Genomic DNA, 17120 nt, shown 5'->3' with positions numbered 1-17120 from the left:
ATATAATTATATATATATATTTTATTCATATAATTTGATATATTTATATACTTATATATATATGTATAAATGATATATATTTTATACATATATCAGTTGTTAACGGGCGATACCTTCTTACCTTTAGCTTTGCTTGAGGAAAATTAAAGGGAACCTTAAACTCCATTGAGCGAATTCGAAATAACTTTTCTTCACATTAATATATATATATTAGAACTAGTTCATCTTTATCTCAATAATAAGAGTCCACATGAGCATAAAATATCACCATGACCGTCAAATTCTGTCTAACAATAGCCCCCTTTCTTTGAATCCTACAGACGGCCCTGGTCGTTCCCTTTTCGGCCGATGACGTCATTTTGGACGTAAGTATCCAGGAAGTAAAAACAGTCGACCAATTAAAAATGTATATATATTTGTATTTATGTGAACAACATAATAAACCCTGAAAGCAATAAGATGAATCTATAAAAGTAGAACAGCAGGACAACACAAACAGGCTTCACTACTTAAAGTATGAACATATATAATTATGTATTTACTTTAACAACGTTAGCCTCTTTGAACCAGATACTGTGTGAATGTTCATCAACACAACCGGATTCCATTAAGACACAAATATAAATGTTTTACGTATACATTCTCAACTCTGATCCTTTAAAAAATAAATGTAAAAGAACTCTCCTTCCACGCGCAGTGCGCCGTGTCACGCGGCTCCCAGCGTCTGCGCCGCGGTCCGTCCACTGAAGATGACGTCATTGACCGACACGCCGTCGTAGGAGGCGCCGGCCACGGCCAGCGGGAGGCGCTCCTCCCCGATGAAGCGGCGGATCGCCTCTGGAAGGAGACGCGGCGGCTTGAGAAAGCGGTTTCACGGCGTCGTGAACGTTTAACGTTCAGTCCTCCGGACCAACGGCTACTCACCGACTCTCCGGTGGTGGCCCAGGTGGTACTGGGGGATGCAGTCCTGAGCAGAGGAGACACAGCACAGGTTTAGACGGGAGTTCTGAACGCCTCCAGAGCTCCATGTCCTCGGCCTCCATGGCGTACCCTCTGGAGGGTCACCCGGCTCCAGCGCGGCGCCGTGGAGACGCCCAGGTGGCTCCGCACCGCCTCCGCGGCTCTGGCCAACAGGCGCTCCTCCGTCGCCGCCTCCGGCGCCCCGAACACTTCCTGGAACCAGGCCCCGCCCATCATCACCTAGGAGACAGACTGAGGTCAGGGGGCGAGGAGCCGCTGGACCGCGGTCACGTGACCGGTGTTACGGTTTAAGAGGCGGCCGTGTTAACTGGCGACTTTGAACCGAACGCGTCCGTTGTTGCCGTAGTTACGACGGTCGTTCGATAGAAGTTCGCCGTCCTCGTGAATGCCGCTTGGTTGTTAAACAGTGTCAAACCCCCTCATATACATACTAATATACCGTATACTATACACATTTAACAATGCGGCATTCACGAGGGCAGCTATACGTGTTCTCTTCCTATTGTCAACAGCTGTCTGTAACTACGATACCAACGGACGCTTTCGGTTCAAAGTCGCCAGTTAACACGGTCGCTTTTTAAACCGTAACACCGGAAAGAAACGTCTCGAAGCTGCAGCAATATTATACATTGTCCTGTTTTATATATATTCGTGTATATATGAAAGAGGTCATTGAGGCCTTGTTGGTCTCCTTCAGCTCATTGTTTGTTTTTTTCCCAGCTTGGTGGATTTGTAATAAACCAGAGCAAAAAGAGAGTAAATGTTGGACCTCTGCTGCCCCCTGGTGGCCAAACATTAACCCTGATGCGTGTTTGTGAGTTGCAAAAGAAAAAAGACTACAATCCCTTTCAAACCATTTAATTATTATGGTATGCCGTTTGACTCCTCAAGTGAACTAACCTTAGTGTGCAATATATTTATTAAATATATATGTATATACTATATATATTATATGTATATACACTATCGTTCAAAAGTTTGGGGTCACTTAGAAATGTCTTTATTTTTCAAAGAAAAGCACTGTTTTTTCAATAAAGATAACATTAATCAAAAGTACACTCTATACATTGTTAATGTGGTAAATGACTATTCTAGGTGAAACGTCTGGTTTCTAATGAAATATCCCCAGAGGTGTATAGAGGCTAGGGCTGCAACTAACGATTATTTTGATAATCGATTAATCGGTTGATTATTCTGTCGATTAATCGGATAAAAAAAACAAAACTTTAATTTTCAACCCTTTATTCAAAACAGAGTCCGTACGGTCATGGAAAACCTGGAAAAGTCATGGAATTTTTAAATGGCTATTAGCAGGCCTAGAAAAGTAATTGAAAAAAATAAAATCCCAAAATATTTGGAAAAGTAATGCAAATTTGTTTCATTCAAATTTTAATTTACACGGTATATATACGGTATGCTTTGGAATTCTCATTGTTAGTTTAAATACTACATCTTCTCACTTTGTCACGTATAGACAGAGTTTTCACAAAATGTTTAATCATGGAAATTTGGTTTAAAGTCATGGAAAGGTCCTGGAGACCCACTGGTCACCATGGTGATGAACCTGTTCACTGGTCACCATGGTGATGAACCGTCACAAACAGACTGACAGCTCTCCTCTCCTGAGCAGTGGTCCCCATGTGGACCCCTGAACAATATCAGAGACGCGTTACGATTTATTAGTTTTTTCACCTGGCCCGCTGCCGTTGAGATTGCAGTGAGACGGGGAAAAAATGTGAAGTGGTGCTCTTCACAATAAAACATCTTTGATGGACGTGTCGCGTCTCGGCCAATCAGCTTTCAGATGTCCACAGCGTTTGGGAAGTTAGGTTAGCTTGAATGTTAGTCCGCTACATCTGCTGCCGTCACGCTGCACGGTGCAGCGATACTAACAAAGTACCCGTACGTTAAAAACGATGTGATTTAGCATATTTTTAGTCTCGATACTTCATTAAAAGAGCGATCAGAGCGCACGCGCTGCTCCGCTCCGTTAAATGGTGTCTGCACGCGCAGCGCTCACAGCGTCGTGGCTTATCTCGTTGCCTTTCTCCATGGAAAAATATTTTCCGCTATCCGCCACGGAATAAATAACCACGTTTTCTACGTTATACTCTTGAGGAAATGCCACGCACGTCGTGACATGTAGCGCCCTGGTGTCTGGGTTCATAACGTCACCCGGAGGCGCACTCAGCTCCGTGAATGTCTCCGACGACGTGAATGACTTCCGCATCCAGCGCCACGTGAGCAGCAGCAGCCAATTAGATTCATCAACAGAGGAGCAGCTCAGCGCTGATTGGCTCTCACAACGCAGCGTTCAGTCTCTCCTCTCCCTCTCGCTCCACTCGTGTTTCTCCAGCGCCGCTCTGCGCTCAACTCAACTTTGTTTATACTCCGTGACTTATTGAGCGCCGTAATAATCGCGCGACACAACGAATCGATAATGAAATTCGTTGCCAACTATTTTAATAATCGATTTTTATCGATTCGTTGTTGCAGCCCTAATAGAGGCCCATTTCCATCAACGATCACTCCAGTGTTCTAATGGTACATTGTGTTTGCTAATCGCCTTAGAAGACTAATGTCTGATGAGAAAACCCTTGCAATTATGCTAGCACAGCTGAAAACAGTTATGCTGGTGATATAAGCTATACAACTGGCCTTCCTTTGAGCTTGAAGAACCAAATTAATACTTCAAATATGAATCATTATTTCTAACCTTGCCAATGTCTTGACAATATGTTCTATTCAATTTTCAATTCATTTGATAAATAAAAGTGAGTTTTCATGGAAGACACGAAATTGTCTGGATGACCCCAAACTTTTGAACGGTAGTGTATGTATACACACATATATATTGCTGTGAACTAACCTTAGTGTGCATTATGTATTATATATATATTTATTAAATATATATGTATTTACTATATAAATTATATATATATATTGCTGTGAACTAACCTTAGTGTGCTAAATATATATTTATTGAATATAATATGTATATTAAATATATAAATATATATATATTAAATATGTATATATATTAAATACATATTATATAATATATATATTGCTGTTTGACTCCTAGTTAACTAACCTCAGTGTGCATTTATTATTTATAGAACCTTAGTGTGAATTTATATATTTATATATAATATAAATATATATTTAATATATAATATAATATAATCTAGATTAAAATATATATATATATAATATATATATGTACACTCTCGCTTAAATCTCGCTGATCACAGTACCTGTGAGTGAGTCAGGGTACCGTACCGTCAGTCTGGTGGTCGGTCCACCGGGTCGGTTGTGTTGAGGGAAGGGCACGGAGTCGTAGACCACCCCCAGGACGCCGCGGTCCTCCGACGAAGGGAGCAGGTGACCGAAACCCTGTCGGCAAACGGCACGATGTCACCGGGAGTTTGTTTACGACACGGAGCTGCCGTTTGTTTCTCATTCAACGCGCGGCGCCCCGTCGTTCTCACCGCGACGGGCAGCACGGAGCCCTCGTACTCCAGGTTGACCACCGCCACCGTCACCGTGGAGACGCCCTGCAGCAGCTGGACCAGAGGCTGGCAGGAGGAGGGCAGGAGGGAGGCGAGGACTGAGGAGGGAAGGAAACGGTTGTTCTGGTGGGTTCCATTAGAATCAGCTCTATGAATATTGTTTTGCTTATTATTTACCGGCAGCACAGTTTGGGTTAAAATAGTGAGTTTAAGTTTCATTAGCATGATACTAAACATAAAAGACTAAACATGCCACAACAACAACAACAACCACTTGCCTTTAGCCGGCAGTGCAGAGATGATGTGGTCAGCTGACATGACTCCATCCTCCAATGAGATCTACACACAAATGATAAATTTGTTTAAATACAAACTTGATCTTGTGTATACATATATATATATATATAGATGAAATATATTAATATATAAATAATTTTTTTAAAAAAATATAATATATATTTATATAAATAAATATATATAAAAATATAGATAGTTTTAATACATATAATATATACATAAATGTAATATATATAAATAAATATTAAATAAATACATATTATATAAATAAATATTATATATATATATACATACACATATATATATACACACACACGTATCTCCTCACTAACCTTCCACCCAGAGGCTGAAGGGCTGATGTGTTGAACATCTGCCTCTCTGTGCAGCTCCACTCGGCCGCTCCGCTGCAGGTACTCGGCGATGGCCTCTGGAAGGGACTCGACCCCCCGGCTCAGGGACCACTGGGCCCAGGACTCCTCAATAGATCTTTGAGCCAGAGGGCCGGGGGGGACCACGGGACCAGGACCTGAGGGGCCACAGACACACAACCAGATACTGAAGGAAGGCCGATCCAGAGCAGAATAAAAGGACATTACGAGTTGTATGCCGACACCCAGAGGAGGTGAAGACGTGGATGACGTTGTGTATTGTGTGTATTTCATGTACCTGAGGCCAGCAGCATGCCCAGCGTCAGGGAGCCTCTCCGCTGCTCCGCGCTGAACAACACGGGAAAACAGGAACGCACACTCAGCTTCCTGCAGTCGCCCGCAAACACACCACGACACAGGCTGTCCACGGCGATGTCGGCAAGCTACACACACACACAGACAGAGACACACACAGAGACACACAGACACACAAAAACAGAGACAGACACACACAGATGCACAGAGACAGACAGAGAGACACACACATAGACACAGACACAAACACACACAGGGAGAAAATGTAACACAAAGTGTCAAACCAATCAAATACTTAAGGCAGACCAATAAATGAAAGTATGTGCCCTCCCCTCCTCCCCCCTCACCTCCTCCCCACTCACCTCCTTCCCCAGCCTCCTTGACACAAACGAGTGTATGGACTCGTCCTCCTCCTTGCCCTTCTTCACCAGTATCTCCGTGGCGAGGCTCAGCAGGAGGGGGCGGGAGAATGGCGGCACGGTCCGGAGAAGTCCACTGTGAGGACGGAGAGGAGGGTCAACATGGCCCCCGCCCCACCACACAGGCAGAGAGCAGCCAACCGGTCTCACCTCAGCTACCAGGCAGAGAGCAGCCAACCGGTCTCACCTCAGCTACCAGGCAGAGAGCAGCCAACCGGTCTCACCTCAGCTACCAGGCAGAGAGCAGCCAACCGGTCTCACCTCAGCTACCAGGCAGAGAGCAGCCAACCGGTCTCACCTCAACTACCAGGCAGAGAGCAGCCAACCGTTCTCACCTCAGCTACCAGGCAGAGAGCAGCCAACCGGTCTCACCTCAGCTACCAGGCAGAGAGCAGCCAACCGGTCTCACCTCAGCTACCAGGCAGAGAGCAGCCAACCGGTCTCACCTCAACTACCAGGCAGAGAGCAGCCAACTGGTCTCACCTCAGCGACCAGGCAGAGAGCAGCCAACTGGTCTCACCTCAGCTACCAGGCAGAGAGCAGCCAACTGGTCTCACCTCAACTACCAGGCAGAGAGCAGCCAACCGGTCTCACCTCAGCTACCAGGCAGAGAGCAGCCAACTGGTCTCACCTCAGCTACCAGGCAGAGAGCAGCCAACCGGTCTCACCTCAGCTACCAGGCAGAGAGCAGCCAACCGGTCTCACCTCAACTACCAGGCAGAGAGCAGCTAACTGGTCTCACCTCAGGCCCGAAGGCATCAGGTGGAGCTGTCGGTCCACGTACACGTATCTGTTCTTGGAGGCGACGTGGCTGTAGGTGACCGGCAGGATCTCCCCCCCGAGACCCAGGTCGTCCACCTACACACACACACACACACACACAGATAATGAAAGTATCTTGAATGTTTCGAAAAATAAAGGTCCGGTGCAGCAGATATTTCCCTCTATGTGATGATGTCACTGTTAACCTCTATGTGATGATGCTGCTTCATCTACCAACTGTGAAGCTCTCAAGTATCTTATAGTTTAGACATTTAGATGTGATCGCTTCATCATCATCACCGCTCTCAAGCTCACCATGTTGAGTGTGTTGCGTCCCACTGCCCCGGCGGGTCGGATCCCTCGGGGTCCGTGTTCGAACACCGCCCCATCGGCCCTCCTGGTGGACTGCAGCCAGCCCCCGAAGCGACTGCTGGACTCCAGTAAAATGACCTAGAATAATAAAACGAGCCTTTTTGTTTTTAAACTGTTTCCCCTGTGCTGAACGTTGAAAGACGACAATAAAAAGACTAATAAATGAACTTGTTGATTTTCTGAAAGGTTAGTTGTGAATGGCTCCACAATCGGCTCATTACTGCCCCCTGGTGGCCGGCGGCGAGAAAGATACACAAAGCTGTCGTTGCTGTGGATGTTTTCATTTTTAATTCGACAACATTTTTTAATTATTATTATTTATTACTCTTTGTTTGATCATTATTATAATAGAGACGGTCCACGCTGCTTTTACATCGATAGCCACGGTTAGCTCGTAGTAGCTTGAAAAGATCTACTGGGATTGTGTGTGTGTGTGTGTGTGTTACCTTGGTAACCTGGGGGCTCTTGCACAGGTAGTACGATGCTGCCAGACCCCCGATCCCCCCACCAAGGACTGCAACTGTTGTCATTGGCTGGTGGTGAACACAAGACAACGGAGAGGGTGAGACGGTTAGAGGGAGAGGCGGTGGGAGGGTGGGTCAATGTGCCTGACAGGGCGTGTCTGCTGATAGTGAAACAGGAAACACTTATCCCTCTCTCTCTCTCTCTCTGCAGCTGTTGGTCCAACTCAACTCAACTCAGTTTATTTTGTTTAGCCCTAAAATCACAAAGTCCCCTCAGAGGGCTTTACAGTCTGCACACGTACAACGTCCCTGACCTTTGACCTCACATCAACGTCCCTGACCTTTGACCTCACATCAACGTCCCTGACCTTTGACCTCACATCGCATCAGGAACAACAACAAAATAGAAAAAAACGTTCACAGGGAAAACAGAGGAGAAACCTCCAGGAGAGCAACAGATGGACAGAAGCAACAAAGTCATGTGACGAGAAGAAGAGAAGCAGCAGACGAGAGGTCGGCTGAGGAGGAAGAGGAGCTATGACCTCATGGTGTGAAACTACCTGAAGTTAAGACATCATATTACCTGGAATTATGATGTCATGTTGTTAAACTACCTAAAGTTATGACGTTATGCCTTAAATCTACCTGAAGTTATGACCACGTCATTAAACTACCTGAAGTTATGACGTCATCTCGTGAAGATACCCGAGTCAGGAGCTGAGGTCTACCTGCACACACAGCTGGTCTGTAACACCCCGTCCTCTGACGTCAGTAACGAGCACCCCGTCCTCTGACGTCAGTAACGAACACCCCGTCCTCTGACGTCAGTAACGAGCACCCCGTCCTCTGACGTCAGTAACGAGCACCCCGTCCTCTGACGTCAGTAACGAGCACCCCGTCCTCTGACGTCAGTCACCCGCAGGTGGCCGCCGGCGCGTTACCTTGTGCTCGTGAGGCCGGGTCCCGGTCCTTCTGCTCCACGCGCAGACTGAACGGGTTCCGTAATCATTTCGGTTACTACACCAGCAACAAGACCACTTCCGGTCGGACTCACTTCAGAATAAAAGCACCGTCTCGTTTGTAGGTTGGACGATGACAAACAATGACATGGTGAATTACAGCCACCTGCTGGTGTGGAGTGATAATATAGGACAAATACTACTATTACCCCTCGTTATACCTTCACTTACTATATATCCACAATTATGTTATTCACAATCTAAAAAACTGGGCTATGAGAATATCCATGCTACAGATCATTATATATCACCATAATTACAAAACTAAAACTAAATATGGATGGATGGATTCTCAGATTTGTATTAAAATCCTACATTACATAATAGTGAACAAGACCGTTGGCCTTGGTTATCATGGAACAAATAAGTTCATATGTATGTATATGGTACATGGATACAAAGATATAGATACGTATTCACATGTGTTTATATAGAAAGTCAAACCCGGGTTTCTTATGTAAAAATAATTTATAAAAGTCCCATTATAGTATGTTGAAAAAAGTTTTGAAGTATAGCATCTCTTAAAAAATCTTTAACGTCATTGTATAGTCAAGAATACCCACCAGACCATATTGTGTTGCAAAGACATAACTGGTCAAATTACAGCAGATACATCTTCATATTTTTGCGGCTTCTAGAAAAATAAAATATTGTGTTAGTAAGCGCTCCAATTTAACATCAAAGTAAATAAAACATATATATTGTGGTAAAATGTCCTGTGGGAAATACACGAGGACTTGTACCACTCAGACCTTCACACCCTGAACACAAGCAGGTCCACCTCCTCCCCTCTAGGGGGCGCTGCAGAGCTCTGCACGCCGAAACCAGCAGACAGAACAGCTTCTTCCCACCGGCCTTCACTCGGATGGACGTGACTCATTCTGTTACCTCCACTTCACTGGTGACGTTGTTCTGTGTGTTCATATAGACACACGGTAGGATACACACTCATATGCGGTGTCCTTGTTGTTGTGCTCATTCCCTGTCTGCTACACAAATGAAGCCGATTCTGATATCTATAATTAAACTAAAGGTCCCTGGAGAAAACGTTCCAGATCAACTTCACTGGAGGAGGAAAGCAGGTCTGACCCCCGAGGGGAAGTCCTCCAGAGGACTTGGATGAGCTTCAAGAGACTAAAAACAGACACAACGACTACAAAAGACACACAGCAACTACACAACAACTACAAAGAGACACACACCAACTACACAACAACTACAAAGAGACACACACCAACTACAAAGAGACACACAGCCACTACAAAGAGACACACACCAACTACACAACTACAAAGAGACACACACCAACTACACAACAACTACAAAGAGACACACACCAACTACACAACTACAAAGAGACACACAGCAACTACAAAGAGACACACAGCCACTACAAAGAGACACACACCAACTTCACAACAACTACAAAGAGACAGACTGTTTGTGATCCATTGATCCAACATGTTTGAGGTCCGCTTCAATCCCTCTGAGACGCCGGTGCTGGTCGGTTTGCACCCGTCTCCTCGTGATGCTGTCAGTGGCGTTTGGCTGCAGAGGTACATCTCAGGTAACAGTTCCTCCAGAGAACAGTTCCTATAGGTAACAGTTTCTACATGTAACAGTTCCTCCAGGTAACAGTTCCTCCAGGTAACAGTTTCTACATGTAACAGTTCCTCCAGGTAACAGTTCCTCCAGGTAACAGTTCCTCCAGGTAACAGTTTCTACATGTAACAGTTCCTCCAGGTAACAGTTCCTCCAGGTAACAGTTTCTACATGTAACAGTTCCTCCAGGTAACAGTTCCTCCAGGTAACAGTTCCTACAGGCAGGCACGTGCAGACATTTTGGGGGGCAGGTGCTCAAACAAACAAAAAATGGCACCGAATGCCAAAAAAAAATTCTGACCTGAGTTGAAGCATAAGCATCAATACACTGATGATGCAATACATCCTCGACCTGCGTCTCCTCTGGCAGACCACAAGCAAACATTTTCTTTTTGAATAAAGATGAATTATTATATAGCAACAACAGTACAAGCGTTCTGATTGGCTCATGGGTCATCATGCCAGCCACGTATCGCCCTCCTCGCTGGTCTGACACGGATCCGTTTTGCCCTCTTACGTCATTTTAAAAATGAGCGATATTGATAGACATCAACAGCCAAGAGCAGTGGTCCTCAAACTAAGGCCCGCGGGGCGGATACGGCCCGCCTCCACATTTTGAACAAGAGAGGCCTTATGATTTTTTTTTCAGTCTGACCACGCAAATCCTAGACTAGAACGTTCAATAGAACGAAATAAGAATTCTCTCTCTCTGTTCTCTCTCCTCTCTCTCCCTCTCTCTCGCTTTTCTCTCTCTTCTCTCTCTCCCTCTCTCTATTCTCTAAACATAACTAACATCAGTAAACAGCTGGACAAGGCTTTGAAATCAGGATTTCGTGAGTTTTTGTTTGTTTATTTTTTTAGGAAACGTCGGACCAGTTGTGACGTCATGTTTTCAGCAGCGCTAATGTTGTGGTTGATTTATCACAAAACAACGTCAGGGGACAAACACGTCATGACCTGTTTGTCTGGTGCTGCGCGTCAGAGGAGAAGGAGGTGCAGCCGTTTGGTGGCGGGAGGAGCACTGCGCGGAGGAGGAAGTGGAGGAGGGGGGGGGGGGGGGCTCGTGAGCGCCGTGGAGCATGTCGGGGCAAAATTCTCACAATAACTCAAATAAATGGCCCGTCGGATATTAAAACACATTTGGGGGGACTTGATGACAGAGAGAGTAACTTTTATTCTTAAATACGGATGAATGAAAAAAGTGGCTCCAGCAAAAAGGGCACTTTTCTCATCCAGGGCAAAAGGGGAGGAGCTTGAGCACCACTAGGGCTCTATCTGTGCACGTGCCTGCCTACAGGTAACAGTTCCTACAGGTAACAGTTCCTACAGGTAACAGTTCCTACAGGTAACAGTTCCTATAGGTAACAGTTCCAACAGGTAACAGTTCCTACAGGTAACAGTTCCTACAGGTAACAGTTCATCCAGGTAACAGTTCCTAAAGGTAACAGTTCCAACAGGTAACAGTTCCTACAGGTAACAGTTCCTACATGTAACAATTCCTACAGGTAACAGTTCCTACAGGTAACAGTTCCTACAGGTAACAGTTCCTACATGTAACAATTCCTACAGGTAACAGTTCCTACATGTAACAGTTCATCCAGGTAACAGTTCCTACAGGTAACAGTTCCTACAGGTAACAGTTCATCCAGGTAACAGTTCCTACAGGTAACAGTTCCTACAGGTAACAGTTCATCCAGGTAACAGTTCCTACAGGTAACAGTTCCTACAGGTAACAGTTCATCCAGGTAACAGTTCCTACAGGTAACAGTTCATCCAGGTAACAGTTCCTACAGGTAACAGTTCCTACAGGTAACAGTTCATCCAGGTAACAGTTCCTACAGGTAACAGTTCCAACAGGTAACAGTTCCAACAGGTAACAGTTCCTACAGGTAACAGTTCCTACATGTAACAGTTCCTACAGGTAACAGTTCATCCAGGTAACAGTTCCTACAGGTAACAGTTCCTACAGGTAACAGTTCATCCAGGTAACAGTTCCTATAGGTAACAGTTCCTACAGAGAACAGTTCATCCAGGTAACAGTTCCTACAGGTAACAGTTCCTAAAGGTAACAGTTCCAACAGGTAACAGTTCCTACAGGTAACAGTTCCTACATGTAACAATTCCTACAGGTAACAGTTCCTACATGTAACAGTTCCTACAGGTAACAGTTCCTACATGTAACAATTCCTACAGGTAACAGTTCCTACATGTAACAGTTCCTACAGGTAACAGTTCATCCAGGTAACAGTTCCTACAGGTAACAGTTCATCCAGGTAACAGTTCCTACAGGTAACAGTTCCTACAGGTAACAGTTCATCCAGGTAACAGTTCCTACAGGTAACAGTTCCTACAGGTAACAGTTCATCCAGGTAACAGTTCCTACAGGTAACAGTTCCTACAGGTAACAGTTCATCCAGGTAACAGTTCCTACAGGTAACAGTTCCTACAGGTAACAGTTCATCCAGGTAACAGTTCCTACAGGTAACAGTTCCAACAGGTAACAGTTCCAACAGGTAACAGTTCCTACAGGTAACAGTTCCTACATGTAACAGTTCCTACAGGTAACAGTTCCTACAGGTAACAGTTCATCCAGGTAACAGTTCCTACAGGTAACAGTTCCTACAGGTAACAGTTCCTACAGGTAACAGTTCATCCAGGTAACAGTTCCTATAGGTAACAGTTCCTACAGAGAACAGTTCATCCAGGTAACAGTTCCTACAGGTAACAGTTCCTAAAGGTAACAGTTCCAACAGGTAACAGTTCCTACAGGTAACAGTTCCTACATGTAACAATTCCTACAGGTAACAGTTCCTACATGTAACAGTTCCTACAGGTAACAGTTCATCCAGGTAACAGTTCCTACAGGTAACAGTTCCTACAGGTAACAGTTCCTACAGGTAACAGTTCATCCAGGTAACAGTTCCTACAGGTAACAGTTCCTACAGAGAACAGTTCATCCAGGTAACAGTTCCTACAGGTAACAGTTCCTATAGGTAACAGTTCCTACAGAGAACAGTTCATCCAGGTAACAGTTCCTATAGGTAACAGTTCCTACAGAGAACAGTTCCTACATGTAACAGTTCCTACATGTAACAGTTCCTACAGGTAACAGTTCCAACAGGTAACAGTTCCTACATGTAACAGTTCCTACAGGTAACAGTTCCAACAGGTAACAGTTCATCCAGGTAACAGTTCATCCAGGTAACAGTTCCTATAGGTAACAGTTCATCCAGGTAACAGTTCCTACAGAGAACAGTTCCTACAGGTAACAGTTCCTACAGAGAACAGTTCCTATAGGTAACAGTTCATCCAGGTAACAGTTCCTATAGGTAACAGTTCCTGCATAGAACAGTTCCTATAGGTAACAGTTCCTACATGTAACAGTTCCTACAGGTAACAGTTCCTACAGGTAACAGTTCCTATAGGTAACAGTTCCGACAGAGAACAGTTCCTACATGTAACAGTTCCTACAGGAAACAGTTCCAACATGTAACAGTTCCTACAGGTAACAGTTCCTACATGTAACAGTTCCTACAGGTAACAGTTCCTACAGGTAACAGTTCCTACATGTAACAGTTCCTACAGGTAACAGTTCCTACATGTAACAGTTCCAACAGGTAACAGTTACTACAGGTAACAGTTACTACAGGTAACAGTTCCTACAGGTAACAGTTCCAACAGGTAACAGTTCCTACAGGTAACAGTTCCCACATGTAACAGTTCCTACAGGTAACAGTTACTACAGGTAACAGTTCCTACAGGTAACAGTTCCTCCAGGTAACAGTTCCAGCATAGAACGGTTCCTATAGGTAACAGTTCCTACATGTAACAGTTCCTACAGGTAACAGTTCCCACATGTAACAGTTCCTACAGGTAACAGTTCCTACAGGTAACAGTTCCTACAGGTAACAGTTCCTATAGGTAACAGTTCCGACAGAGAACAGTTCCTACATGTAACAGTTCCTACAGGAAACAGTTCCAACATGTAACAGTTCCTACAGGTAACAGTTCCTACATGTAACAGTTCCTACAGGTAACAGTTCCTACAGGTAACAGTTCCTACATGTAACAGTTCCTACAGGTAACAGTTCCTACATGTAACAGTTCCAACAGGTAAGTTACTACAGGTAACAGTTCCTACAGGTAACAGTTCCAACAGGTAACAGTTCCTACAGAGAACAGTTCCTACAGAGAACAGTTCCTATAGGTAACAGTTCATATATGTAACAGTTTCTACATGTAACAGTTCATCCAGGTAACAGTTCCTATAGGTAACAGTTCCTATAGGTAACAGTTCCTACAGGTAACAGTTCCTACAGAGAACAGTTCCTACAGATAACAGTTCATATATGTAACAGTTTCTACATGTAACAGTTCATCTAGGTAACAGTTCCGACAGGTAACAGTTCCTACAGGTAACAGTTCCGACAGGTGCACCAGAGGATCAATTATTGATCTTAAAGTTATTCCCAGAGCGTGTAGAAATATTTAAATGTGACAACTCAGTGAAACCAAACATGATCAAAGTTATAAGATTTAAATCAGATAAATGAAAATAAGTCATTAATACAAAAAATGTTTTAACGCCTCTTACTGTGTGATTAACGGGGAAATGTTAACGTTCTATTTTTAACACTTATTTTGTCTGTAAATAAAAACAGCTTGTAATATGAATATATTTATATATACCGAAAAATATTTATATACATATATATGTATATATAAATATATACATATTTTTATATATATCATATATATTTATATATATATAAATATATTTAATTCATTTATATATACATATATTTAATTTATATATATATAAATATATTTAATATATACATTTATAATATTTAAATTGTATATATAAATAAATACAAATAAATATATATACACAAATATAGCATGAAGGGCGTGTGATCTGTGGGCGGTGGATCCGATCAGTAGGAAGAAAAGCGGACATCGCATGTTTGTTTGACTTTGGTGTGCAAAAGTATACTCTTTATTCTTATTATATATCCAACTTTATTTTGCCCCAAACCCCTCCCCTCCACCCAGCCCCCACAACTGGTGGCATTCCCATGTCACCAGTTACTCTCACTGTTACAATAGCCAATCAGAGCTCACCTGCAGAAAGAAGGCAACCAAACAAAGAAGAGCAGAAAAAAGGGTTACTTTCAGTTTGTTTTTTCTTGTTAAATAGTAATAAATACATTGAGATGCAGTGGTTCTTACTTTATCCTTTTTCTCTTAAGCAGAAGGGTTAAAAAGGTTTTTTTAATTTTTTTTCTTCTTTTCTGTTTCTATTTCTTTTTTTATTTCTTCATTGATCTGTGTTGGATCTTTAGCAGCAATCCGGACCAGTTGTCATGTTGATTAGCAGCACAGAGAGGAGGAGGAGGAGGAGGAGGAGCAACACAACGATAGGAGGAGGAGGAGGAGCAGGAGGAGGAGCAGGAGGACGAGGAAGTGATCCCTGTGAGCGCCAGGCAGGCATCAGTGTCCTGCCACCTCCTCCTCCCTCCACCTCCCTCCCTCCGTCACCACCGGGTGAAGAGCGGCGGAGGGAGGCGAGTCGAGCGCGGACATCCTTTGAAACCAGCTTCTGTCTTCTCGATGCAGCAGTGTGTGTGTGTGTGTGTGTGTGTGTGTGCGTGTCTGTGTGTGTGTGTAAATATGAATACACTAATGTCATAACTGACCAGCGTGACATGAACATGTGATCTTCCACATGGAGTAAAAATGGAAAAAGCATGGCTCCTCCCCCTTTCTCTCTCTCTTCTTCTTCTTCTTCTTCATCACCCTCCTCCTCCTCCTCCAGGCTTAAACACCAACCAAGTATAACACGCAACTCCTCAAAACCCGAGAGAAAAATCAAATAATATTAAACAACAATAATAATAATATTAATAAAAACAAAACTCGTCACAATCATTCCTTTCCAAGTACAGTCGCAACAGAAGGACAACAAACTAAAAACGGGATAAAAAGGGAGAGTTTTCCCCAACATCATCTCCCTCCTCCTCCTCCTCCTCCTCCTCTCATGCAGTACAAACTGTCTCCTCCAGCACAAAGTTCACCTCTTTGTCTCTGACCTCTGGCTGTGTGTGTGTAGTTGTAGTAGTTGTAGTTAAAATTGTATGGCTTTAGGGCATGGTTCAGGTTTTATCAAGAGTTGGCGGGCCCCTCGTCCGAGTCCGGCCTCCCTCTGCCCCCCGCGGCGGGGTTATTGTTGTTGGAGGCGGGGTAGTAGTCCTCGGGGGGCGGGGCTTGCGGCCCCGGGGCGGTGGGCGCCGTCCGAGTCCGGAAGGCCGACAGTCCGATTGGCAGCGCGAGGGGCAGGGACGCCGAGCCGAACTGAGACGCCTCCATGGAAGACACCGCCCCCAGGTGGTGCAGCCCCAGGGACACGCCCACATCCATGCTGTCACCCATCTGGGGCGAGGAGCCCTGCTGCCCCCCTCCCCCCCCGCCGCCGCCGATGCCGATGCCCGTCTGCCCGCTCTGCCGCAGGCCGCGCCCGCCGTTCCCGTGTTGGGAGTAGGTCGGGTGTGGGTGGTGGGGAGGGTCCAGGAAGTGGCGCTGGTGCTGTTGGGAGGCGGCCGGCTTGTGAAGCAGCAACTGGGTGTATGCTGGGTCCTGACCCCCACCTCCACCATCACTGCCTGGCCACATCCTCATCTGCTGCTGGGAGGGAGCCTGGTGGGGGAGAGAGAGAGAGAGGTGAGATGCATGCTGGGTAACGTGGACCCGGACCCTGTCTGGGCTGTGTGTTCGGGGGTCTTACCTGAGGGCTGGTCATCTCGTAGTCTGAATGTGTCACAGCAGAGTTGTAGTAGCGGTTGCTGTAGCGGTAGTTGCGGTTGTCATTGGAAGAACCACTGGAGCCACCTGCAGGGCGAGAGACGGGAGCTGAAGTCACATCGTCATCCATTTCTATCTGATCGAGATCAATACCTATGAGCGCCCACAGTCTGGGGGGGGCGACGTGGACTCAGGGTTTACTCGTGTG

The 17120-nt window shown here is 44.9% G+C and overlaps 2 protein-coding genes across 5 annotated transcripts in view; both read right to left on the bottom strand.

The window, feature by feature from the left end:
• Window positions 1–398: 398 nt before the first annotated feature.
• On the bottom strand, window positions 399–8512 carry ppox (protoporphyrinogen oxidase). 3 transcript variants are annotated; one of them, XM_056434476.1, is made up of 13 exons: window positions 8432–8512; window positions 7473–7559; window positions 6970–7104; window positions 6635–6750; window positions 5836–5968; window positions 5457–5601; window positions 5123–5316; window positions 4772–4832; window positions 4473–4591; window positions 4264–4377; window positions 1051–1200; window positions 925–967; window positions 399–837 (listed from the first exon to the last, which is right to left on the bottom strand). In XM_056434476.1, exons 2-13 carry the CDS (start codon window positions 7554–7556, stop codon window positions 707–709), a joined length of 1425 nt encoding a protein of 474 aa, XP_056290451.1. In that variant the 5' UTR covers window positions 7557–7559; window positions 8432–8512; the 3' UTR covers window positions 399–706. The 3 variants fall into 3 exon arrangements, with proteins under 3 accessions (XP_056290451.1, XP_056290452.1, XP_056290450.1); XM_056434477.1 differs by lacking the exon at window positions 8432–8512 and adding an exon at window positions 8165–8400 and having other exon boundaries at window positions 6677–6750; XM_056434475.1 differs by lacking the exon at window positions 8432–8512 and adding an exon at window positions 8165–8399.
• A 7455-nt stretch (window positions 8513–15967) lies between these two features.
• The window catches only part of dyrk1b (dual-specificity tyrosine-(Y)-phosphorylation regulated kinase 1B), a 38803-nt gene continuing 37650 nt past the window's right edge, over window positions 15968–17120 (bottom strand). For both annotated transcript variants that reach the window (XM_056433752.1, XM_056433751.1), the window contains exons 12-13: window positions 16896–16999; window positions 15968–16807 (exon numbers count right to left, since the gene is read on the bottom strand). In XM_056433752.1, coding sequence (XP_056289727.1) covers window positions 16277–16807; window positions 16896–16999 — 635 coding nt within the window. In that variant the 3' untranslated portion in view covers window positions 15968–16276. The remainder of the gene's footprint in view (window positions 16808–16895; window positions 17000–17120) is intronic.

Source organism: Pseudoliparis swirei, chromosome 16 (assembly GCF_029220125.1).
Source record: "Pseudoliparis swirei isolate HS2019 ecotype Mariana Trench chromosome 16, NWPU_hadal_v1, whole genome shotgun sequence".
Lineage (NCBI taxonomy): Eukaryota > Metazoa > Chordata > Actinopteri > Perciformes > Liparidae > Pseudoliparis > Pseudoliparis swirei.
The sequence above is the reverse complement of the archived record's forward strand: the minus strand, read 5'-3'. Positions and strand labels throughout refer to the sequence as shown.

Coding starts and splice junctions, on each gene's coding strand:
- ppox (XM_056434476.1), bottom strand. CDS start 7,556: ATGACAACAGTTGCAGTCCTTGGTGGGGGGATCGGGGGTCTGGCAGCA. Junction 5,602..5,835: donor CAAGGAGGCTGGGGAAGGAG/GTGAGTGGGGAG, acceptor GTGTGTGTGTAG/CTTGCCGACATCGCCGTGGA. Junction 968..1,050: donor GCCGGGTGACCCTCCAGAGG/GTACGCCATGGA, acceptor TCCTCTGCTCAG/GACTGCATCCCCCAGTACCA.